Source organism: Sorex fumeus, unplaced genomic scaffold, assembly GCF_029834395.1.
Source record: "Sorex fumeus unplaced genomic scaffold, SorFum_2.1 ptg000037l, whole genome shotgun sequence".
Taxonomy (NCBI): Eukaryota; Metazoa; Chordata; class Mammalia; order Eulipotyphla; family Soricidae; genus Sorex; species Sorex fumeus.
Genome location: NW_026606094.1, coordinates 79,370,129 through 79,395,506, shown reverse-complemented (window position 1 = coordinate 79,395,506; position 25,378 = coordinate 79,370,129). Strand labels below are relative to the sequence as shown.

Here is a 25,378-nt window from a genome sequence, read left to right as displayed (position 1 = left end):
GACTTAGAGTGTGAGTGTGACTGAGGGTGACTATGTGTGTACATGTGAGTGCGTGACTGCATGTGTGTGTCTATACAAGTGAGTATGTGTGTGTGAGTCTGTGTACAGGTGACTGAGTATGTGTGACTGAGCGTATGTGACTGTGTGTGTGTGTGTGTGTGTGTGCACGCGCGCAAGTGTGAGCTTCCTCAGCCATGCTGGTTGCCATAGAGCAGAGCCCTGTTTGCGGCACACAGACGGCCTGAAAGCAATGCTGCTTCCTGACGTGACTTCCTGGGCAATCTGTCCTTCCGGAGGCGACCGTTGAGCAGAGCAGTGGATGTGCTTTGTGGACAGAGGACGCAGAGCTGGACGCGGGGCGGGCTGGTGAGGGTTGCCGTGCTTTGCCCAGGACACACCTGCCCTTGTGTGGGGTGGTGAGAAGCTGGTGGGGCCCCCTTCCCTTCCCGCGCTTCCAGGCCTGCCGGCACGCCCTCGCTCTTCTATACCCAGAACCGTTTTTTTTTTTTTGTACCTCAACCACCAGTGAAAACAGGAAGTGATGAAGCAAATGCCGTCCTGCCTTGAGTGACTTTTCTTTCTCTTTTTGTCATTCCCTCTTAGGTACAGACACGTGCAACGTTCTGCGCCTGAGGAGCCCGGAGCCGCCCGCTGTGGCCCTCCCCTGGGGTCACAATGCCACCCCCCGCGGACATCGTCAAGGTTGCCATCGAGTGGCCGGGCGCCTACCCCAAACTCATGGAGATCGACCAGGTCAGTGTCTGGGTGGCCATGTGGGTGTCCCTCACTTTCCATTCCCGCCTGGGAGCTTCCCAGTCTCTGGAGAGCCTCCCCACCCCCTCTCTGGCCACGGAAGACTCTGCAGTGACAGTTGCAGTGTGGTTTGATTTCTGTTCCGTGTACGGAGCTGGGGGGTTTCTGCTGGGATAGGCTCCGTGGAAGGTTTGTGCCCAGAGCCGTGAGGGTGTTTGTGGGGGGCAGATGGGCTGGGCTGCCCCAGAAGTGCAGGGGATGGAGATCAGTCTGCCCTCCAGGGACTTAGGAGTGATGCCTCTGTCTGGTCCCGAGCAGCCCGAGCAGCATTTGGGAGCCCTTTGCTCTCTGCCCGCGTGTTGGGGGGGCGTCCCGCGGCACTGCTGCTTTGTTACTTTAGAGCATTTTAGGGAAATTAGTGTAGAAGGCCCTGTCTTGGCTCCCAGCCACTGGTGATCTTATTAGTAGTGTAAATGCTGTCTGGTCCATATTTACTTCATAAAAATATGTCAAGAAGATTTTTTTTGCAGTGGTGTTACCCAGCTTTAGTTGGCGCTCTCTCCCAGTTTGATTGCGGATTATCTGAGGAAGGGTATTTGTGTTTTTCCTAGAGCACACTGTTTCAGGGAAAAAGAATTGAGCACCAAGCTGTTCACAGGATTTCATAAAGTGGGTCATAAAGGAGTCTAGATGGCCTGCTAGGTTTTCAAAGCCAGGGTGCCCCCCAAACTCGACATTTCATGCAAACTCTTGGTACCTTCCTATGATGAGCTGTACTTTTTCTTTCCTGCGTGGATTTTATTATGTAGCTGAAGGCTCTGCAAGACTTATATGGCCCTGGGAATGCAAATAGTTGTTAATACAACATATAAAGGGAAACTGGAATTAGTTGAGATTTTGAATGTAAGAAAGGGTAAAGATTTAGGGTTGTCAAAAAAGGGTGTCATCAGACCAGCTCCCCTTTGTCAGTGTGAGGTCTATGAGGGCTCACTAGTTTGGAGGATCTGCATTTTTGCCTGTGGAACGGAGCTGCATATGTGTCCTTCACACTCTGTTTGAAACGCTCTTAATTGAACTTTTCTTTAAGAGACGTGTGGCACTGCTTGGAGCAGATTAGCTGTTGTCAGGCCTGGGTTTGTTAGAAACTTGATAAAAAGCGGCATCAGTGACATCTGCTTGGCAGTGAGATGGCCCACTGGTACCCATGCTCTTCTGTCTTGTTGCTTTGTTTTCTTTGTGTGCTGGGCTAAGATCTACCTCCTGGGGCTCCTCAGAAAGGGAGAGTCTAGACTCAACCCCACAGCTGGGAATCAGCAAGTCTGTGTTTGATTTGAATGCACGTCTCAGGCCTGCTAGGAGAGGGAGTCTCTGAGTGATGAGTGAAGGCAGTAGCAGGGCCTCAGTCTAAGTCTTCATCAGAACCTCTTGGTACTCTTTTTTTTTTTCTTTTTTGGCTGGGCTGGAATGATAGCACAGCAGGTAGGATGTTTGCCTTACACGCTGCTGACTGGGCCAACCCAGGTTCGATTCCTCCACCCCGCTCGAAGAGCCCAGCAAGCTACTGAGAGTATCTCGCCTGCACGGCAAAGCCTGGCAAGCTACCCGTGACGTATTCGATCTGCCAAACACAGTAACAATAAGTCTCACAATGGAGACGTTACTGGATCCGCTCGAGCAAATCGATGAACAACGGGAGGACAGTGCAGTGCTTTTTTGGCCACACCCTGCGATGCTCAGGGATTACTCCTGGCTCTGCAGTCAGGAATTACTCTTGGTAGTGCTTGGGGGACCACATGGGATGCCAGGGATTGAACGCGGGTCAGTCGCGTGAAAGGCAAACGCCCTCCCAGCTGTACTATCACTCCAGCCCCCTCCTGGTACTCTTGATCCACCAAGCTCCAGGACTCTCAGTGAGTGGTTCAGGTTGCTGTTCCCTTGAGATTCTGCTGTGGCTGGTTGGTATTCAGGAACCTCTGCCTAAGACAGAAGTCCTTGATGATGCTCTTGGTCAGTGCCCTGCTCCTGCCTTTGGCTGTGGTCTTTGCTGTGTGTTTGTGTGTGTGTGTGTGTGTGTGTATTTTAATTCCTCTAAGAATAGTCTTTGGGGCGAGGGTAGGGGGTGGAGAGAGCAGAGGAAAGTGAATCGTTTTAGATTTTTAGAAAAATCGCACAAGTTGTAGAGTTTCCACATCCCGTTTGCTCAGTTTCCTCCATGTTAGCATTCTGAAATATCTGTTGCATATTTGCCCAAACAAAGAACTTAGCAACAGTACATGACTATTAACTGAATTTCAAACTTAATTTTGTTTTCACCCATTTTCGCACCAATGTTCTTTTGCTGGCCCTAAAATCAATCCAGAAATTTCACTCACATTGTCACATAGCCATCCTTTCTTAGTCTTATCGAATATCTAGTGATTTCTTAGTCTTTCCTTACCATGATCAGATCATTTTGAAGAGTAACTTTATTTTGATTCAGTTTCAAACAGAAATAAAAGATATGTCAAGAATAGTGTAAAGAATTTCTGCAAACCTTTTACTCAGATTCTCTAGTTATTGCTTTCTTCTCTATGTTAAAATTATACTTAGTCCACATATGCCTATACATAATGTATGTTTATCCTCTTGTGAACAGTCTGGAGGTGATTTGGAGGGACCGTTCTTCTTTACCCCTGAATATTCAATGTCTGTTTTTAAAGAATAAAGTCATTCAGAGTTACTTCATTACAGAGCCTTAGTTCAGTGCCATCACTTAGTTCAAAAGCTCTTGTCCATATTCGGGTTTCATTCGTTAATTCAGTTAAATTACTTTGTAGACACCTTCCCTAGAGCTTGTTATTCCTCCAGGATTATGTTCCATGTTTATTGTTGTGTCTCTGGTTTTCATTACCTGGACTTTTGTAGACTTGAGGACAGCTGTTTGGTGAATTGTCTTTTCATTTCTTTCTAGTAGGGTTCAGAGCTTGCATTTTGGTAGAAATATCAGAAAGATGATATTATATATTTCTCAGCACATTATGTCAGAGGATGCATGGTGTTGCCTTGTGTCAGTTTTGATGATCATGGTTTTACAGTGCGAATGTTGAGGTTCCTAGAGGTAGTTGATGTGCTGGTCCGTGGCAGGTTGGAGCCCAGCCAGCTGTCCTTGCTCTGCAGGTTTCAGGAGCTCAGTGGCAGCCTCCTACAAAGCAGGGTCCATACCCAGCCCTTCATTGCCATGACTGCCGGAGAGGGAGTGCCCCTGTTTCTGGGTGCCATCAGCAGCAGAGCTGCATTTGCACAGGCAGTGGAGACCCAAGTAATGATTGCTTCTTGGTCACCCCCTGACTTGCCCCTGTGTTCGGTAAGGATCATGTCGCCCGCTCTTAGCCTGTTGTAGGTTCCCGCTGTTTGGAAAGCGATTAGTTCCTTTGAACTGGAATAGCTGCTGTTTCATCGAAGGGCATTTCTCGAAGGCCAAGGAGGCATCAGTGCCCCAAGCTTGACTCCAGCGTCCAGCTCTCTCTGCTGATCCAATTCAGTGCTCAGTTAAGCTGCTGGTCCTCAACACTGACTGCCCAGGAGTCACCCAGAGAGCTTGTGTGAAACTTGCGTGTTGCCAGCTCTTGCCTGCACTGTCCTCATTCAGTTCAGGCTGAGGGAGGATTTGCTGAGTTCCATGTGGGCTTCTGTGCAGGGGCTTCCCTACTTGAGAAGTAGTAGCGGGCCTGGCAGTTGCTGCATGTTTGAGTGTCATTTTTCTCATTTTTCCTTGTTTCTGTGGGCCAGAGCTTACTCTTGTCTCTATGCTCAGGTATCATATGAGGTGCAAGGGATGGAACGTTGGACCTGGTCATGAGCAGGGCTGGTAGATAAGCAGACTATCTTTCTGGCCCCAAGTGTTGTTTTCCTAATGCCTGTAGGCCAGCTTACTTAGTAAATGGATATTTAATTAGTCTCCATCCCAGGGAGCATCTCCAGTGGGGATTGATTCGACTTTGCTGCTTCTGCCAAGCCTGTTGGGCTCCAGGGCACAGTGCGTGGAGTGTAGGGGTTTACCTCCTTAATGAATGAACTGTCAACCTCCCGTCAGCAGGGAAGCCCTCAGTGGATGGATTAGATGGGGTCAAGGCACTTGCTTTGCAGGTGGCAGACCCTGACTTGATTGCCAGCATCCACGGCCAGGAGTGACCGTGAATGGCTCCAGGTATGCCCTCCTTCTTCTGCCCACTACAGTACAGTGAGTTCTGTCAGAGAAAGCAAGCCCTGGACAGCTGCCAGCAAGCTTGTCATGATGTCTTCTCTGACTTTCCCCCTTGGTTGCTGAGCCTCTCAGGTGGTTGACTGGATAGACCACCTGCAGGGCTCAGAGACTTCTTGTCAGACGTTGTCCAGCTAAAGCACCTTTCTCCATCCGGGACGCAGCTCCTCCCTTGGACCAAAGGCTGCGGTTGGGCAGGTTGGCACTGGTTGGGGAACAGGGCCGGCAGGTGACCCTGGGTGACAAGCCCAGCTGCTTGCTGGGAGCCCCGCTGTCTCATCCTGTGAACCAGCAGAGTGTTCTGCCCTCTTGGTCCCTGTGAAGATGAAAGGAAACATTAGAGAAGCGTGGAGCACGTACACTGCCTGCCAGGGTGAGCTGTCCGTTGGCGACTGGCACCGCTGCTCACACTGCTGGGTGAGAAGAGCTCTTGCTGGATTACACAGGGAATCCTTTGGCTCTCTCTCTCTCTCTCTCTCTCTCTGTTTCTCTCTATGTCTCTCTCACTCTCTCACTCACTCTCTCTGTCTCTCCTCCCTTCCCCTCTGTTTCCCCAGGCCAATTCTGCCTTTATCTCTCCTTGCCCTGCAGTGATGCGCCCCACAGGAGGGCTGTGTTGTTCCCACTTCCTTCGCTGCTGGTCAGCTGCTTTCTTTTGCTGCTCTTTGAGTTCAAACACGGCCTCTCCTCTTTACTTTGTCTCGCCAGTACTCACTGGCTTCTTTTCCCTTTCTCTGCCTTCACAGTAAACTCTTTTGTTCCTCCCTTGGGTAGTTTCCTTCCCCTGGCACTATCCTATGAGCGTGTCATCCATTGTGCCTTTCCAGCCCATGCTGAATTAATGTCTGAGTGTGCTGCTGATGGATCTTCAGTGTCTGCTTAGCCCAAGGATGAAGGTCAGTTTTCTGCTGTCTAGAGCCGCCCCCTTTCTCTGACCCATGGTTTGCTGGTCAGGTGGCCTTCCCTTTGGGTGACCCTTGCCGTCTGGGTAACTCTTGTTAAGACTGCTAGTTCTTTCCGTCTTGAAAGGCCCCTTCCTTCCCTTAAGCTTCAACATCAGGTTCTCCCTCATCAGATGGGTCCTCACAACTCACCCCCAGACTCATAGCCCCGTCTCCTCCTCTAGAGTATGTTACAACTTTGGTTAGTAGCATCACTGTCCCCCATCCCGAGTTGGGTGCTTGCATCTTGCAGGATAGGGGCAGGACTTGGTGCGGGAGAAGTATGTTGATTCAAGGGTATAAACCTAGCAAGATAGTGGACTTACTGGCACCAGAAGCCAGCTTGTCTGCATGGTCACAAGGAAAAGGTGTTTACAGAGGAGAGAGCAGGGGTGCCCGCTTCTAGGAAGGGTGGGCTGCAGTCCTGTGAGTGCTGGCAGAGACAACAACACTTTTCCTCCTGGCCTGGTCTTCTGAGGCACACACTGCCCCATCAGCAAGTCCAAGCCTAACCTCCCTCCCTCCCTCCCTTCCTCGTACCTTCCCTCCCTCCCTTGCTCCTTCCCTCCCTTCCTCCCTCCACTGGGCCCACTTCCCATATGAGGAAATATATGTGGTGCCTGGGATTGAACCAAGGTCAGCCCCATTCAAGGCTAGCACCTTACCCACTGTACTGTCCATCCTGCTCAAGGCCAGAGTTTTTCTGAGTAAGGTTTGACCTGTCCTTACCATAGACTTGGAGGAAGGACAAGAGAAGGGCAGTTGTCTTTGCCCAGAAAACCTGCTAGCTTAAATTGAACTTAGGGCCCTGAAAGGTAGTGCGGGGTCTGAGGCTGAAGCTCTTGTCTTGCATTCCGCTGACCCCACTTGGAATCCTTGGCCCCACTTCGCCACCCCCCCCCCCCCCAAGCATCACAGGAATCAGTTCTGAGCACAGAGCCACGAATAGCTCCTAAGCACCACTGCTATGGCCCCAAACTAATAAAGATTACATTAAAATGTGAATTTAGCTCTTCATTTCCTCTGGCTGCTTTCAGCTCTGGCCACTCTGTCTCAGAAGCTATGCAATGTCACATATTCAGTTTAACTGATATCTTCACAGAACAGCTCCTCACTGCCTGGCCTGCTGCAGTGACCCCAGGTCATCCCTCTGCTCAGTAGCCCTCGCCTGCATCATTCCCACTTGCCTGCAGGTTACAAGCTCATGGCAGTCCCAGAGCAGTGGGGCTCCTCGCTGCTGCCGACTTTCAAGAGTTCTTGCATGCAGGAGGAGGCCCTGCAGTGTGTGACTGATGGTTTCCCGGGCTCCCCTAGCCCCTGCTGCCATGGGGACATCGCCCAGATGAGAAATGGTTATCTTTGCTCATGGGCCTCAGGCACACGTGGGCGTGCAGATGTTCCGTGCAGGTGTTGGCCTCCCACTTAGATGCTCCAACAAGAGTTGGGGGAGAGTGGTTGTGCCACTCCATTATCTAGTCTTAGTTTTGGGGGGTCCGGGAAAGATTTTGTTTGCTGGCAGACGCCAGTTTTGGGGCTCCTATAGCGTTCGAACTCCAGCATGTTCCCTTGGCTTGGCTTCGTTTCCTCCCCCAGTTCCCCAGTGCCTCAGTCCCCACTCCCTGGAACTCTCAGGAACTCTCTTGTTTTTTACCCGATGCTGCTGCTGTAAACATCTTTGCACATTCACACACTTCTTAAAAAGAGCTCGTGTGCATTCTTCCTAGCAGCGGAACTGTTTGCGTTCCTGCGGTCTGCTCCGTGCTCGCCTCTCCTCTCTCGAGCCTGGCTGTGCTGAGAACACTGCAGTCTCCTTTGTACTAAGACCCTTTGTGATCATGCCAGGCAGCTTCTGCGAAATTATAAATTCACTCAGACATTTTAAAAATGTTGTTTTGCTCTCATCAAAGCATAATTGACATACAGAATTATACTTAAAGTAGACCTCCCGGTGATTTCATAAGCATATAGTTTCAGGAAGGGCCTTCCTTTGAGTTAATTAATGCATCCATTTGACACATCTGTGTGTGAGAGAGGGAATGTTTGACTTCCATTCTTTTAGCACTTTTCAATGGTAAGGTCCAGTGTCCTGCAGCAGGGTCCTGTGTTTTGCATTCGACCCTTGATCTCATTCATCCTGGGAAATGCAGGTTTGGACCCTCTTCCCCACCCCCACCCCCCAATCCTTCGATACCTCTTCAGCCCCAGTGACTGTATCTCTGTGTCTCTGCTTCTTGACTGTTGTGGAGAAGATCGCATGCACATGTGACAATTCTGCGGTCTTTGGTGCTTTTCTTTGTGTCTTTGCGTCTTGCAGACTTCCCGCTCCTGCTCTCGGCTTTTACAGCAGCCTGGCTGGGTAGACACAGGCAAGATTGCCAGCTGAGAGGCTCCATCCATAGCGATGTGGCTTCCAGAATTGTGTGATGAGAGCAAAGACGATCTCATTAGCAGTCCAGGGATAAAACAGCCAGTCACCTGGCTTCCTATGGAAGGAGCCATTGTGGAGCTACCCTCCCCCGCCCCCCGAAGGCTTGGCTGCACCAGGCCCCACCCTGGCAGGGGCTGGAGTTTAGGAACTGGACTAGGGCTAGCCTGGCGTGGACCCCAACTCTGGCTCTGTCACAGTCTATCTGCCTTGGCACAAACTTCCTGCTGGGAAGGCTTGACAGCAGTCACACATCCCTGCCATTTTGTGGGGATCCCGTGAGTTGGTTGCTCAGCACTCTGTTAATAACGGCGACTATAGGAGTCAATTATGATTTCCCACAGTGGCACATAGAATAGAACAAACCTTTTCAGGCAAGATTACAAGCAGTAATACAAACTTTCCCTTAAGTGCATTAAAATGAGCTCTTTAGTCTTAAAACCATGTAGTTCCCAAGACATTTAAATACTGACATCTTGGTGAACTAAACTGACAGCCCAGCTCCAAATAGTTTTGAATTCAGAATTTAGAGATCGCGTGAACTGTGTAACAGTGTGAATATAGCACTATGAATGAATTTAATACCACTGAACTGAGTATTAAATTTTTAAGGTATTTTCTGCTCTGTATATTTTGCCACACTTTTACTTATGATCATTAACGTGATTCATACAAATCTCTTAGAATCAAGAAATTCAGACAAATTTTTCGGAAAGTGGGGTTCCAGTATTACCCTGCAGAAATGAAGTCATAGAATCTTGGATTCCTTTTTGCCAGAGTGGTCAGCTTGGATCACATGTCTCAGCCAGATGTCTAGGTCCTTAGGACTGGGTACTGCTCCCTTGGCAGGGCTGTCTCGGCTGCTGACTCTGAGCAGTATTCTGGCCTTTCCCACTTGATGGCAGTTGCATCAACCCTGGCCTCCCAGTTGTGCCCATCAAGTGTCCCTGGACACTGTGGACTGCCCTGGGCTGTGCACAGCACTGCCCTGTTGAGGAAGGGTTAATGTGGCAATTCCCAGCTTGGCTCTGAGTGGACTCTGAGGAAACATACTGGCGTGCAGAGGAGCACTAAGGGTGTGGTCCCAAACAGGGTTCCTGTTTATGTCCAGCTTCCCGGCCCTGCTGCTCTTCTCAGCGGTTCGGCAGTGGCCATCCCGAGGCCCCTTTGCCTGTCTCTGTCTGCCTCCACGGCAGCTGTCCACGAGTCTCGTGAAGGCAGTGTCTCAGTTCTTCCGTCGGAAAATCAGGCTACAACGTTGATGCTCCTTCTGCCTTGGGGAGCCCAGGACTGCGCTGAGTCACGCTGCCTGAGCTCTTTTCCTTCCTGCCTGGGTTCCGCTGCTGCTGGGTGGCGGGACAGGGTGGCTGCCACCGCCCACCCCTCCAGAGTTTTGCAAGTGAGAGATGTGTGTCTGATAACAGCTATTTCATCATTAAAGCAGCATGTCGGGGCACTTTCCTTAATGTTTAGCCCATCCTTTCTCTGTGTTAGTGTACGTGACCCACCAAGGAGCCGTGTTCGCTGTGCTTTGGAAGGCTGAAGGCTTAGTTGAGCAAGCACGAACTGTCATACTCTGTGTTTCCTTCTGGAATTACACCATGGCTTCGCCTCTGCCTCCTGGGTCAGTGAGGTGATCAGTGGCGTCCCTTCCCACACCCTGTCCCCAGGCAGCACCCTTCCCCAGGCCGCCTCTCGTTGATGCACTGTGATTCCGATGGCCGCGATCTCCCGAGCCTTTGTGTCAGTCACACGTGGCTTCACTTGCCTCTTGGGTTGGCTGATGTTGGCTCTGGGCTTGTGTGCACCCCCAAGTCTCCTTCCTGGACCCCCTCACCCGTGACACCGTGTCCCAGCCTGCCTTTCCCTGCTTCTCCCTCCCAATGGTGTTCCCGAGGCCCTGACTCTGCCCCTTCTCTCTGGCCTTAGCTGACTCCTGTCTCTGTCCCTCCCTCCCCTGTTTGCCTGGCTCTGCAGGGCCCTGTGTTATCCTGCACTGGAATGAGATGCAGACTTCCCTGCTGTGGGTTAGGGCTCCCAGACTCACTTGCCCTCACTTCCTCTCAGGCCTGCCCCTGGGCCCTCAGAATCAGCCACTCTTTTCCTCAACTCCTCCCGATACCAGAGCCTTCATGAACGTGATTTTCTCTCCTTTCTTTGCTGGCCTCGATTCTTCTCCCCTGACCTCCCCTCCTCACCCCTCCCCTCTGCTTTTGGGCCACTCCCAGTGGTGCTAGAAATTTATTCCTGCCACCTCCCTCAGTCTCAGGGGTCATTTTTGGCAGAGCTCAAAGGACCCTGTGAGGTGGTTCTGCTGCTTGCAAGGTGAGCGCCTTAACCGCTGTGTTTTCTTCAGCCAAAGGGATTTTATTTTTCTTCCTTTGGTAACTATACCCCCTCCCCCAGAGTCATTTCTCTGCTTTTCTAACTTCATTTGATCTCCATCCCAGAAGAAATATAAATTCTTTAGACAGCATCTTTTCTGTGCCTGACATGAGATGCAGACCCGTGTTTATAAAGTCGCGACCTTTGAGGCTCCTCAGACGCGTGTGCTGTGTGTGCTGTGTGTGCTGTTCATGGTCTGGCACCGTGGCTGGCGCACGGCAGTCCCGTCCCGAGGAGGCGGCCAAGGACATAGGAGTGCTTTGCTCCTTTGGTCTCTCAAACAGACTCCGAAAGGGTGCAGACAGCTGCTCCCACTGCACATTCTCAGTAGCGGATGACGTCCTCTTGATTCCTTTCTGAAGACTCTCTATAGTTTTCCATCAAAGCCCTCGGTAAGCCAAAGGGTAACCAGATGACTTAGAGACAAGCGAGGGTGAAGTTCGGAATCACTGAAGACAGGTCTTTGCTCTGGAACAAGCTTCTGGCGATCCTTTGTATTTCTCGGTCACCGCAGAAGTGGGATTTTCAACATTCACTTCTTTACCCCCTGGCCTGTGTCAGTATCTCCTTGTTTGGTTCTTCTCCCTGCCGAAAGACCAGCCTCAGGGTGCCTTGACCCCCAAACTCAGCCGTCTAAGGCCCCAGTAGCAAGAGGCTGCCCGGGGCTCTGCTTGGATGGGCTCCAAACTGTTCTACTCCTTCCCCCAACCCTGGTTTATCCTGGTCTGTTCAGCTGGATGGGTCCAAGATCAATTGCGGCTTTTGATCTTTTTCGAGATTAATTTATGGGTCTCTGAGATAAGGCTGATCAGTGAGCTTGCATAGCTGAGCTGGCGGTATGTTTTGGCTGTTTGATTTCTTGGTAAACTTGGTCCCAAATTGTTGGGGTCTGACCAAAGACACAGCGGCAATTTTGGGGCATCAGGAAGCCTGAGGGCACCATCAGGCTGCTGAACAGACTCCGAAAGGGTGCAGACAGCTGCTCCCACTGCACATTCTCAGTAGCGGATGACGTCTCCTTGATTCCTTTCTGAAGACCCTCTCTGTGTTTTTCCATCAGTGCCCTTGGTAAGCCAAATGGTAACCAGATGACCAGATACACTCTCCCCGCAGGTACAGGTTGACTTGCTGGTGGCCCCATACCTCCCATGCTTTGCTTCTTAGACTCTTCTATTCATTTTATTGGTCCTCAGGGCTCACTCCTGGCTCTGAACTCAGGGATCACTCCTGGCGGTACTCTTGGGACCATATGTGGTATTGGCGATTGAACTCCATCAGTTGTGTGCATGGCAAGCACCTTACCTGCTGTTCTATTGCTCTGGCCCTAAGCGCCTTCCTGATTTCCAGTGATATCTGGTTTCTCAAGCACAGGAAATGTCGGAATGCCTGAGCACAGCTGGGAATGACCCTCATACCTTCTACCCTCCATGTTTTTTAGTCTGTGTCTAATTTGTAGTCCTTAAGGATGGAATGAATGGTGGAGAAGCAGTGTTGGACTTAACTAACACTGTACCCTTCTGAAATGGAAGATAACTCTCACAGTGGCCTGGAAGATTTACCTGGTTGGATGGTAGGAGCCGTGAGGAGCCTCTGGACTTTATACTCTGCCAAGAGCCATGTGAAAAGGGAATGAGTCTAAGCAGAACAGTGACACATGATCTGTGCATTTAGAAAGTCACCATGCATGGATTTATGAAATAAGAGATACTGGCTAGCATTACTATACCCCTGGTAGAAACTGCTATGCTCACTCTGGCGTCATTGTGGGGAAATGACAGAAGTGAGACTCGACTGTCTCTTCATGACACAGGAGATGATATTGACAGGAAACTGATGATAGATCCTATGTGTAGGCGCAGTGAGAGTAGAAATGAAGGATGACTGCAAGATGAACAACTGGGTTGCCTAGGGGTGGAGGCCTTTGCTGAGCACATTCTAGTTCTTGCTGATGTTGACCGCTCCTTCAGATGCACTCGTTTACATTTAGCTACTTTCACACCATGGTGAAAGTCTCCTGTGTATATCTGCAGCCCAAGGCCTCCCAGGCACTGCAAATGGCAACTCTCTGTTGTCTCCATTTACCTGTTTCTCTGTTACCTGCCTGGGAGAGTTAAGAATGATTAGCGAGCCCTGTGGAAGAAGAGCAGTGTGAAGGACAGGGCAGGCATCTTGCTGATCACAAGCTCGTTGCCTCACACCCTGAAAGGTAGTGAATAGAAATGAGAACTGGTAAATCTGAAACACTGGAAAGTGCTGTGGGATAACGGAGTTTGCGATTGTGGAAGGGTGCCCTCAAGTCAAATGGCCTGAGATCGAAGGAGGCTAAAGAAAAGTCAGGACTGACCATGTTGGATCGAGCTTAAAAATCCGCAAGGAGACTGGTGCGTGAGTTCTCCTGCTGGTGCTGGGAGTTCAGTGTTCAGGGTTTGTCTCTAAGTATATGTGGACTGCACAAGGCAGTGTCTTGTCCATTTTCATGTACTGCTGAAACATTGTGCTGTAGATCGCCTGCATCTAAGACTCCCTGCGTGCTCGTATTCCAGTGCTCCTGCCGAGGCTGCTATGAGCACTGGTGCTTCTTTCCTGGCGTCCAGGACTTTAGAGAGATAAAGGGTAATGTTTCTTACCATTCTGGACTAAACTTCTGGCATTTTCATGTATTTCCTGAGGCTTTGAGCAAGTTCTTCACTCTCTAAAGATCTTCCTGAAGTTTGTTTATTTCTAAACTTGGTAGCATCATGTGGGGCTGTCGGGTATATTAATTCTCTTGACAGACACTAGTGATTGCTTTATTATTACGGCTATTCTAAGAGAAGACTGCCAAAGTTAGGCCTGGAGAGATATCAAACACAGGAGAGTGTTAGAATATGTATGAGGTTGAGGCCATTGGATATATATCCCAGACTCTTTGGGGAAAGGCTGTTTTATTACAGTATTAGATTGATGCAGGATGATAAACCCTTTTGATTACAAAATGAAGATGACCAAGTGGTGGGGCAGGGAGTGTGGTGAGGAAGGAAGAGGCAGACTGGAAGTGATGTAAGGACAGTGGTGGAGGGCCGTGGGCTCTGTGATGGTGAAGAATGGCAACTTTGGTTATCTGAACCATAAACGTGGGCCGGAGAGATGTTGCGGCGGAGAAGTCGCTGGCCAAGCATGTGGCTGGCCCAGGTTAGTCCCACATGGTACCCCATGCATGCCAGAAGTAATTCCTGAGTGCAAAGCTAGGAGTAACCCCTGAGCACCGCTGGGCATGGTCCAAACCCCCATTCTTTCAAAAAGACCTCCAAGTCACCCCTGAACCATAAATGTTAGCACTATTGTGTCCATACCAGACTACAATCAGAATGAAAAACTACCAAAACCTGATTAAGATCAGGGGTCCTGTGCCACCCGATTAGTGGGGGCAGATAGTTGAGACTCAGAAACCCATTTCCTCCCAAACTAGTTTGAAAATATCCGAGCACATCGTTTAGCATTCAGGAAAGGTGGAGGGAGTAGCATTTGTGTTTTTACTCATAAGCAAATAAACCAATAAGACAGAAGGAGTCAAGGAAAGGAGGTAATAAAAACATGATTTAAAAATGTGAAGAAGCTGAAGTGACATTTCGTTGGTCAGGTGCCTGTGCTTGGCACGCATCAGGACCACGTGGCCCCAGAACACAGTTGGCAGGTTGAAGGCCACTGCAGTGGCTGGCCAGCGCCAATCCCCAAGTGAGGCATTGGACCGCCCAGCCAGTACTGTTTAGGGTCACCTGGGTGGTCCATGGGCCCTTGATTTTTCCCACCCCTTTATTTTTTCTCATAGATAAGCTTGAATTGAATATGATGAGAAAAAGTTAGTTTTTGTTTAATTCAGTTCATTTTTTTTTATTCCTCCGCCCCTCTTGGAGAGCCTGGCAAGCTACCGAGAGTATCTCGCCTGCATAGCAAAACCTGGCAAGCTACCCGTGATGTGTTCCATATGCCAAATACAGTAACAACGAGTCTCAAAATGGAGACGTTAATGGGTCCGCTCGAGCAAATCGGTGAACAATGGGAGGACAGTGTTTGCTTGTGTTTGTTTGTCCATGACTAAATTCCCCTGGTGCCCGTCTCTCCAGCTGATGTAGTATTGGCCATTCCCCGGCTGCCTTCGTGATGCTCTGTTGCAGTAGGTGGACTTTATCTTTGCTCCGGTTTAGTAGTATTTCTGTTGTTTGCACCCTGCGTCCTTGCTATCTGCCCCTCTCCACTGGGCATGTATCTGGTGTCCAGTTCTTGGAACTGTGGTCAATAGTGCTCAGCCAATGTGGCTTGCAGCACAAATGTTTTTGTAATTTTCAGGCTAATCCTCTGAAGGGGATCTCTGGATAATGTCGTTTAAGTTTTTTTGTTATGTTTTGGGTCGGCCCTCCCGTTGATCATCGATTTGCTAGAGCAGGCCCAGTAACATCTCCATTGGAGACTTTGTTGTTACTGTGTTTCACTTAATCACTTAACTTCCCGTTAGTCATCGATTTTCTCGAGCGGGCGCCAGTAACGTCTCCATTTGTCCCTGTCGCGTGCTAGTGTAGCCCAATGGCATCTGTTCACTCCGGGAACATGAAGGTCCTCAAACCGATCGTTCATGATCTTGATGAAGAAGTCTGACCATCTGGAAGGTGGGTGGCCACGCAGTCTTTTGACATCCCGTGGAATCCAGTCGGTAACAGCTCTAGTCCAGCGGTCGTCTTTAAATCTCATTACGTGACCAGCCCATCTGATTTTCGACACCTTGGCATATGAGACAGCGTCACTGATTCTTGATCGTCGACGGATGTCAGAACTCCGGATTCTCTCTCTCATTTGAGTGAAACGTGATATTCCAAGCATAGCTCTTTCTATTCTTCTTTGGGAGACCTGAATAGCCTTCTCATCCTGTTTGCATAGGGCCCAGGTCTCTGAGGCATATGTTAATGCAGGAAGAACAGTGGAATCAAAGAGATGTGCCCGGAGCCGGAGGTTCTTCGTCCTCTTAGCTATTTCTTCGACGTTCTTGAAGGCATTCCAAGCCACTCTCTTCCTCCTGCGCAGCTCGGGTGCCAGATCATTTGTCATGTTGACCTCTCGACCTAGGTACACATAGCTGTTGCATTCGGAGATGGTCGTTCCATTGAGAGCGAATGGGGCGTCAGGAACGAGGCTGTTTCTCATAAACATTGTCTTCGTAAGATTCAGCTGTAGTCCTACCTTTCCACACTCACGGTCAAAGTCGGCCAGCATTTGTGCCGCTTGGCTGATGTTTGGTGTTATTAAAACAATGTCATCAGCAAAGCGGAGGTGGTGTAGTTGCCGACCATCTATCTTCACTCCCATTCCTTCCCATTCCAGTTGTCGCATGATGTTCTCGAGGGTGGCACTGAAGAGTTTTGGTGACATGGTATCACCCTGCCGCACCCCTCTCTTGACATCAATGATCACTTCTTTGTAGAATGGTGAGATCCTGGTAGTGAATCCGCATACAGCTCATGGAGGATCCTGATGTATTGGGCTTGAATGCCCTGATTGGCTAGGGCTTCAATGACCGCTTCCGTCTCAACAGAATCAAAGGCCTTCTTTAAATCAATGAACGTTAAACAGAGCGGCATCTTGAACTCCCGAGAAACCTCAATGAGCTTGGTTATCGTGTGGATATGGTCGATGGTGCTGAATCCTTTGCGGAACCCGGCTTGCTCGCATGGTTGTCCTTCATCTAGTGTTCTGCCAATCCTATTCAGGATGACTCGAGTGAACAGCTTGTAGATGACAGACAATAGGCAGATCGGGCGATAGTTGCCAATGTCATGGATGTCTCCCTTCTTGAACAGTAGTACGGTCCTGCTGGTTTTCCATTGGACGGAACCTTTCATTCAGACAGGTAGCGAGTGAAGAGCCGAGCCAGTGTATTGATGAGTACTGACGGCAGGTTCTTCAGGTGTTCAGGTCTGACCTTGTCTGGGCCGGGTGCTGTTTGTTTCTTTACCAACGAAATGGCGTGTCGGATTTCAGAAGGGAGAATGTTGGGAACGACATATCCATCCTGTGGAATTTGGTATGTCGGCAAGTGGACTTGGCTATCGAAGAGATTTGAGTAGAAGTCATAGATAATCTTCTCCATTGCCATTCTGGAGGATGTGATGGATCCATCAGGACGTCGGAGGGCAGTCATCTTGGTCTTATAGTTGGCGAAGGACAGGCGGGCGTTACGAATACTTTTCCCGGCTTCTGCCGCATCTACCAGTACTTGTGCTCTTCTCTCTTTGAGATCTTCCTTGATCGCATCTCTGCACTGCTTTGCGAACTCGGACGTTAGCTTGCGGTTGCCTGAGGCATGCGCCAAACCACGCTGGCGAATTAGCTCAAGAGTTTTCGAAGATAGGCGATTTTTTGTGGCTAGCTCTCTCTTGGTGTTCCTTGCACATTCATGGAGTTGCTGAACCAGTCAATCGTATTCCTCGTCAATGTTGTCAATAATGGCATCTTCCCATGTTGCCGCAATAGTACCAACGAGTTCCCAGTTGGTGGTCATTCTGGTAGTTCTCTTTTTGAACTTTGCAGCCCTTTCTCCCTGCTCTGTGAAGTAGAATTTTGCACGAAGGAGACGGTGGTCTGATCCCGTTCGAAATTTTGGGACAACAGCGACATCAGTCAGGCAAAACCGTCGATTGAATATGATGTGGTCTATTTCGTTGTGGAATCGTCCACTGGGAGACTCCCATGTCCATCGTTTAGATTCTGCCTTCTGGAACTGTGAGTTACCATGAATGGTCTTGGTCGACATGATGAACTCAGTCTCTCACCCTTTTCGTTCCATTCTAGGCCATGGGTCCCGATGTGAAGTTCTTCAGCTGATCTTCTCGGTCCTATCTTGGCATTAAAATCACCCACAATGATCTTGTAGAAGGTGTGGTCTTCTTTATAGAACTTCTCTAGCTCCATGTAGAACTTCTCGATTTCTCTATCATCATCGAATACGTCACGGGGAGCTTGCCAGGCTCTGCCCTAGCAGTTCTGTGTTCAGGGCTCATTCCTGGCAGGGGATCATATGGGTTACCAAGGATGGAACTGTGTTAGCTGCGTGCAAGACAAGCAGCACCCCCCTCCCCGCCCGCCCTCAGTGCTAACTCTCCATCCCCTCCCTTTAATTTTTGAGGAATCTCCATGCTACATTCCTGATGGCGGCACCAAGTTCTAAACACTATGACAGGGTCCAAGGGTCCTTTCTTATCCACATCCTTCCCAGTTCTTTAGGGAAAAGAGGGCGAATCCAAACAGGGTGCCCCTCAGGCAGGGCAAACACTTGAACCCTGCACCCTCTCGCAGGCCTTTGCCGATTCCCACTGGTCTGAGGTTGTGTCTTCTGTTCCTCTGATGTTCATTTTCCTAATAATAAGTGATAATTTATTGTTTTTCTTGGGTCTGTGGACCAGCTGTTTTTAGGACACGGGTATATTCAGGGTCTCTGCTCAGTTTTTAATTAGATTGTTCATTCATTGTTGTTGGGTTTTAAGTGCTCTTTATGTATTTTGAATATTTGGCTATTAACTCTCTGGGGTCTGAGAGATAGTCCAGAGATTAAGACTCTTGCCTTTCATGCAGCCATTCCTGGTTTGATCCCTGGCACTGCATGTGGTGCACAGAGCACCAGCTCGGCTCGCTCCTAGGGGCAGAGCTTGGAATAACCCTGAGTATGTAGCCCGCCCTCCCTCCGCTCTCTCCAGAGATGCTCTGTCACCTGTCAGTAGTTCTCTGCTTTGTTTCACTTTAACTGTTGGTGTTGGGCCACGTCTCTAGTGCTTGGGGTCTAGTCGCGTGTAAGGCAAATGCCCTAGCCGCTGTGCTATCGCTTCAGCCCAAATCAATAAATACGAAGGAAAAAATTCAGACTAGGGGAATTAATTTTCTATTTTAGGTAGCCTACATATTGGGGGCTAGTCCCAACTCAGTACCTGGACTTTCTTCTTCCGGTGCTCAGGTGACAGTACAGTGCTGGGGATGGAACCCAGGTCCCAGCATGGAAAGATGCACTCCAGCCCTCTCAACCTCTCCCAGCCCTAGATCTTAGGCCCAGTCTAAGATTCTTTCCCTTTTCCTTTTTTTTTTTTCTTGGCTACACACCCTTGTGCCCAGCACCTACTTTCATCACTCCTGGCCGGGCTTGAGGGACCATATGTGGTGCTGGGGATCAGCGGGAGTTGGTGACTTCCTGCTGTGGGTACCTTCAGCCCAGTCTCAGTTTCTGTGTAGTTCTACACCTTTATAATCTGGTGTTGGAATCGAGCCTGAACCTGCCTTTGCTGCCACAGCCTATCTGCCTTCCCGTCCCTGCCCGCCTGTCTGATGGCATCCCTGCCCGGCAGCGCTCACAGTCTTTCCTGTTTATCCTCCTGTGCCTGTCACACATTTTATTTTTCAACCGTGTACATTGATACATTCAAACTCCACATATGAACTTGACATGTGTAGTCAGATCATAATACCTGGACTGACTCACTCGCTTCCACTTAACAGAGGACACGGTAAGCCAGCATGTGAACTAGTACAGCTGCGAGTTTAGCAGCACCTGGGAGCTCTTCTTGGTGGAGACTGATATTAAGGAAGACGGGGCAAGACATGGGATTTAGGAAGCTGGCTGTTACTGCAGCCCAAGATACTGGAGAAGATTGTGTTCTTTATATCTTTGCCCGCATTGATCTTGGGGCAGTATAAATCCAAGGATTATTATGGTTAATTCCAGAAAATAATTGTGCAAGAAATGCTTTATTTTTGCATTGTTCATCTGTACAACTTTGCCTCTTTCAAAAAATGCAGTTTCCTTTCCACTGGAAGAGAAATAGGTCCTGCTAAGTAGAAATATGTAGGCTACCTAAAATAGAAAATTAATTCCCCTAGTCTTAATTTTTTCCTTCGTATTTATTGATTTGGGATGAAGCGATAGCACAGCGGCTAGGGCATTTGCCTTACACGCGACTGACCTGGCAGACCCAGGTTCAATTCCTCTGTCCCTCTCAGAGAGCCCAGCAAGCTACTGAGAGTATCTCGCCTGCACGGCAAAGCCTGGAAAGCTTCCCGTGATGTATTCAATATGCCAAACACAGTAACAAGTGTCACAATGAAGACGTTACTGGGCCTGCTCAAAAAAATTGATGAACGATGGGAGGACAGTGACAGTGATCTATTGATTTACTTTGATTGGAAGCACCTTGATTGCTAGTATCCATGATAGGATTCCATGCATAGAACATTGTAGCCCCACACCTCCAGCAGAGTACCCACTTTACCATTGTCTCAAGGTTCTCTCCTACCCACCCCCTGCCTTTTTTTTTGCGGGGGGGTACATCTAGTGGTGCTCTGTGCTCAGGGATCACTCCTGATGAGACTCAGGCAACCATCTCTGGTTCTGGGTGTTAGACCTGGGTCAGCTGCATGCAGGGCAAACACCTTGCTTGTTGTATTATCTCTGACATGGTGCGATTATTCTATGGGCCAGTTTTCAGGTTCTGTTGCCTTAGACCATTTTACATTTCTGTATATCTCATATATGAGGGAGATCATTCAGCATCTGTCCCTGTCCTCTGGCTGGCTTTACTCAGCACGAATTTAGTTTTTCTTCCACTTGAGCAGTGTTTCCTTGTCTTTAAACTACTAATACCGAGCGTGCTAATTATTTGTCATTTCTCATCTACTTAGTCCAGTGATTTTTGAGACACAAAGATTGCACTGTACTTTACTAAAAATCTAATATTAGTTTCATGAAGCTTGAAAAAATTTTTAGAAAACTCTTTGAAATGCATCTCTGTGTGTCAAGAGAAAGATAGCCCAGCTTGTCATCTTTCAATCTTTGAAATTAATGGGATACATAGTTTTGCTAGATTGGAAATGTTGCTGCAAGCCTTTTAGTCATTTCTGACAATTAGTAGAATCTTGGGCTGATGATTCCCCTGGGAACAGTTGTCAAAATACTTGTTTTCCAAGAGCCAGCTGCATTTGCCCAGGAAAGTGTGGTCTTGTCATCAGTTTCCAGAGTCTGTAGACTGCTACCAGGAGAGCAGTGCATGCACTCACATCTCCCAGACTTTCGGAGTCCTCCAGCTACAAGTGCATCAGGAGTGTGGCACTCACGACAGGGCTCAGGCAATGAGGGATTAAGCTGCCGTCCAGGAACAACACCATTGTCACAGGGTCTTGAGTCTCCTCTCAGGACGAGGGCTTTTGTCCATGGCAGTTTCTCCCTGTGATGTCCTAGGCTAAGTCATACTCAGCACAGGGATTCCCTCTCGCTGATGTCCTGACACATGGAAACTGGGTTTCTTTTACTTATGGTCCAGCGTTACTCATAACTGCTGTGCAAAGTATGTTTTATGAGTTTCTGCCCATAAAAGCAAAGTAAAAACCCCATGCTGTGCCGCACCGCCTCAGAGTGCCAGAACCAGGCATCTTCCACAGTCTCTTCAAGCTCTGAGAAGAGATTTGGAATAGTCCAAGACCAAAAAGTTTAAGCCTCATGTAGACAATAGCTTTGCCATTGGAGGACTGTAAGGTGAGGCTGGGTGAGTGGGTGGACATGGGCTGATCGAACACCACCTCTACTAATATCATTAGTTCTTTTCAGGATCTAAGTGGCATTTAGAAACAATCCATGGGAATTGAGTCAGAAAAAGATGTTTTCCATTAAACAATATGTATTGATTGTATAAATATGAGCATATCAGGGGCCACTTACCTGAGTGATAACTCTAAGGTGGTCACTGCCTGCAGGCAAGTCTAATTTAGTCGGCCAAAGAAAGAATAATGAACATGATGGGAAGTGTGGCAGTGACAATGGGATTTCCAGCAACTTAAACAGGAAGGTTAAGAAGTTAGATATTCATTGATGTATTTAATTTCTTAAGCAGTTTTTTTGAAAGTGCCTGCAAATTAACTAAACAGGATGTGAGACAAGAAAGGACCCATTCATAGGTAACAGTTATCCAGTATCTAACTGCAAACCTGGTGCTGGTTCCGGGGTTTTACGTAAGACAGAGCAGATGATTTCCAGAAGACGCCATTCTGCAGGCAGCTCTGTCCCTTCCGAAGAGAAGGGGAGCTTCCGAGGGCTGCAATGCAAAGCTGGCTGTGGTGCAGGGCCAGCTGTGGCAGAAGTTGAGGTCCAGGGTCTCCAAGTCATTTTCTAAAGTGGTTCAGGAGTTCAAAGTCAACTAGAGAACAAAGGCAAGTTGTGAATAAAAACTCAGCATTCAAAATGCCTTTCTTGGGCCCATTCACTAAGTCTAAGCTCCTGAGTATTTTGTTACCATGCCATTAAAAACATCTGAAACGAGGGCCTGGCATAGTTGTACGGAGGGGAGGTGCTTATTTTTCATGTGGCCGGCCAGGTTTGATCCCTACCATCCCTGTATGGTCCCCTGATCATTGCAGGGCTGATCCTGAATGCAGAGCCAGGAGTAAGTCCTGAGCACCCCTGGGGCGATATAAACCAGACCAAACCAAACTAAAAAAATAATGGGAAAGAAAAGTTATTCATTGAAACACATTTTTTTTCCCTGAGTGATTCTTTTTTTTTATTTTTATTTTTATTTTTTTTGCATTTTGGGTCACACCCGGCAATGCACAGGGATTACTCCTGGCTCTGCACTCAGGAATTGCTCCTGGCGGTGCTCAGGGGACCATATGGGATGCTGTGAATCGAACCAGGGTCGTCTTTGTGCAAGGCAAATGCCCTACCAGCTGTGCTGTCACTCCAGCCCCGTGATCCCTATTGTAGAGGAGTTGAGGACCAAAGTGGACATGAGAGGCTGTAGAAAATGGTTGGCTACCATCCATAGTTGCCCACTGGTCTGTGGTCACTCTTGTGGAGGTACTCAGGGCAGGAAGATATCAGCATAGTCTCGAGGTCTCCTAGGCAAGCCTGGGCCTTGGCACTGGCAGAAAGTACTGTGTCAGTTGAGAGCACTAGTGAGGGAGCAGCTCCTCAGGAGGATCCATGCCCTCCTCCTGAGAAGAGAATGGGTTTTCCGGGGAAGGTTCCTTGTGGGCTTTTCACCATGTGCTGGGACCGTGTGCTCTTGTGGGACAGTGAGCGAGTTCCGTGAGAGTTATAATGGAGGAACTGGAGGAATGTGAACCTTAAGGGGTATGGGGTACCTGTGAGCAACTGTAGAAGGGTTTATGGAACTGGATTCACACCAGAATCAGGCTAGCGAGGTGTGCATCTGGAACTAAGCCTTGACATGTCATGTGAGGACTGACAGAGAGGAGACAGAGAGAGAGACAGAGAGAGACAGAGAGACAGAAAGCCAGAGAGAGAGAGACAGAGAGAGACAGAGAGACAGAAAGTCAGAGAGAGAGACAGAGAGAGAGAGAGACAGAGAGACAGAGGCAAGAGGGAAAGAGGTATAGAGCACGAGCGAGAGAGAGAGAGAGAGAGAGCACCAAATTTTTATGCAAGAACAAAGAAGAGTGGGAGATAACTAGAATCAGAGAGAGAACCAGAGGAAGAGAGAGAGAGAGCAAGAGAGAGAACCAGAGAGAACCAGAGAGAACCCAGGGAGAGAACCAGAGAAAGAGAGGAGAGAGAGGAGGAAGAGAGGAGAGAGAGAGAGAGAGAGAGAGAGAGAGAGAGAGAGAGAGAGAGAGAGAGAGAGAGAGAGAGAGGTACTGGATTTATATAAGGGGAGAGAGAGAGAAGTGAGAGTGAGTGAAAGTAAGAGAGAGACAGAGAGACAGAAAGAGAGGCTAGAGAGAGAGAGAACCAACATGCAGTTTTAGAAATCGAGGGGAAAGAGAGCATGGCACAGAGGTTGTCTAAATAATCAACTTTCTTGAAAATGCAGCCATTAGAGACAAACTGACTTTAGAGGGGAGTGGAGCACTCTCAGTTCGAGTACCTGACTTGCTGGGGATCAGGCCCAGAGCTCCCAGGTGCAGAACTGGAATTCCAGCGCTTTGTGGCATCTCCCGACTCCCTGTGCACGTTTGCCTCTCCTGTCACCGCCTTTAAAGCTCTGTTTCAGGATGGGGAGCTCTCTCAAAGGACTGAACACATGCTTTGCAATTAGCAGAACTTGGTTCAGTTCCCCAGCACCTCGAGGTTCCCTGAGTATTGCCAACTAAGCCCCTTCCCCAGCACCAAATCAAAACAAAAACAGAATTGTTCTTGTTCAGGAAAGAACAAAGGAAAACTGTTCTGGTTCAGGTTTTCTTGAGTATGCTTGAGTATGCCCTCAGAATTCGTTTTCATATAGAGCAGTGATAAGCACCTAGTTATTTGGCAGGAAAATCCACAGCCCCAAAGACTGCCAAATCCTAATCTCTGAGTCTGTGTCTTGTGATATGGCACTATCAGAGTCTTTGTTGAGATGATTCAGTAAAGCAGTTTGAGGTGGAAAGATTATCCTAGGTTGTCTGATTGGACCCGAGATGTTTGTGTCCTTGTCAAAGAGGACAAGGACACAAAGGAGAACAAGAGGAGAATTCTCAGACAGACATCAGGGAGGAGGATGAGAAAGGTGGAAGGAGAGCTCTGACCACGCTGACTGATACCAGAGCTGCAGAAGCAGGAACATCAGGGTCCCTCAGAGGCAAAAGGTAGTGTTTTTTTCTGCAGAGGAGAAAAGGTGTAGTGGTCAACAGCTTGGTCTCAACCCAGTTATCCACATCTCAGACTTTTGGCCTCCAAACAGTGAATGATTACATTTGTGAGTTTGTGGGCATTTAGTATAGCAGCCAGATGAAGTAGCTGTGGTAACATCTACATTTCTTTGACACTGAGTACCACTGTGGGAGCTCTGCCCTCACGGGGTGCTGTGCTAGGTAAGGGATGCTGTGTCCAGGCAGAGACCATTTCACCTCAGCACCTGGAGTCTGCCTCTAGAGCTTTTAGCACCCAGTAGCGCTGATAAGAAATTTCCTGTCTGTCAGGGTGTGGCTCCTTCCCAGTGTCTGTTCTCCCTTGCCCTATTATTTCTGTCATCCTGTCAGAGCTGGTTGCGATGCTTGGCCTTTGTCCACGTTTTCTTATTCTCTGCAGTCTGTTTCAATTGGAAGGCACCTGTCTTCCTCACTTTAGGAAATGCTTCTGGTATTGATTTTATTTTTTGGATCTGATATTGTTCATGTTCAGTGACGCAGTTTCCATGAGGAAGATGTACAGACTGTGTGACTGGAAACTCTACTTAAGCCAGGAAGGGTGCTCGCCTAAGCTCAGTCCTGGCTTGTGAGGGGCCTGGGCTCAGTCCCAGTCCCACTGAGAGTAATCTGCAGGCACAGAGCAAGGGTGGGTGGTCTTGAGCACCACTGGGCAAAGCCCCCAAAACTCTAGTTAACTTCTATGTTTAATACTACTTTTAAAAAAAAAATTATTGAATCACCGTGAGATAGTTACAAGCTTTCCTGTTTGGGTTACAATCACACAATGATCAAACACCCATCCCTCCGTAGCCATCCTAGTATCAGACCACATTGATTTCAGACTGAAGAAGGTCACAAGAGACAGTGAAGGCCATTTCTTATTGATCAAGGAATCAGTACAACAGGAAGAACTTAAAATACTAAATGTATATGCACCTACTGAGGGACCAGCAAAGTGCTTAAAACAACTACTCATAGACTTGGAGAAAGACATCGATAACTTTT

The 25,378-nt window shown here is 48.7% G+C and overlaps 1 protein-coding gene across 2 annotated transcripts in view; it reads left to right on the top strand.

Moving 5' to 3' along the window:
* The first annotated feature begins 622 nt into the window (after positions 1-622).
* Positions 623-25,378, top strand: part of ELMO1 (engulfment and cell motility 1) — a 488,584-nt gene continuing 463,828 nt past the window's right edge. For both annotated transcript variants that reach the window (XM_056118196.1, XM_056118195.1), the window contains exon 1: positions 623-753. In XM_056118196.1, the coding sequence (XP_055974171.1) occupies positions 676-753 (78 nt within the window). In that variant the 5' untranslated portion in view covers positions 623-675. The remainder of the gene's footprint in view (positions 754-25,378) is intronic.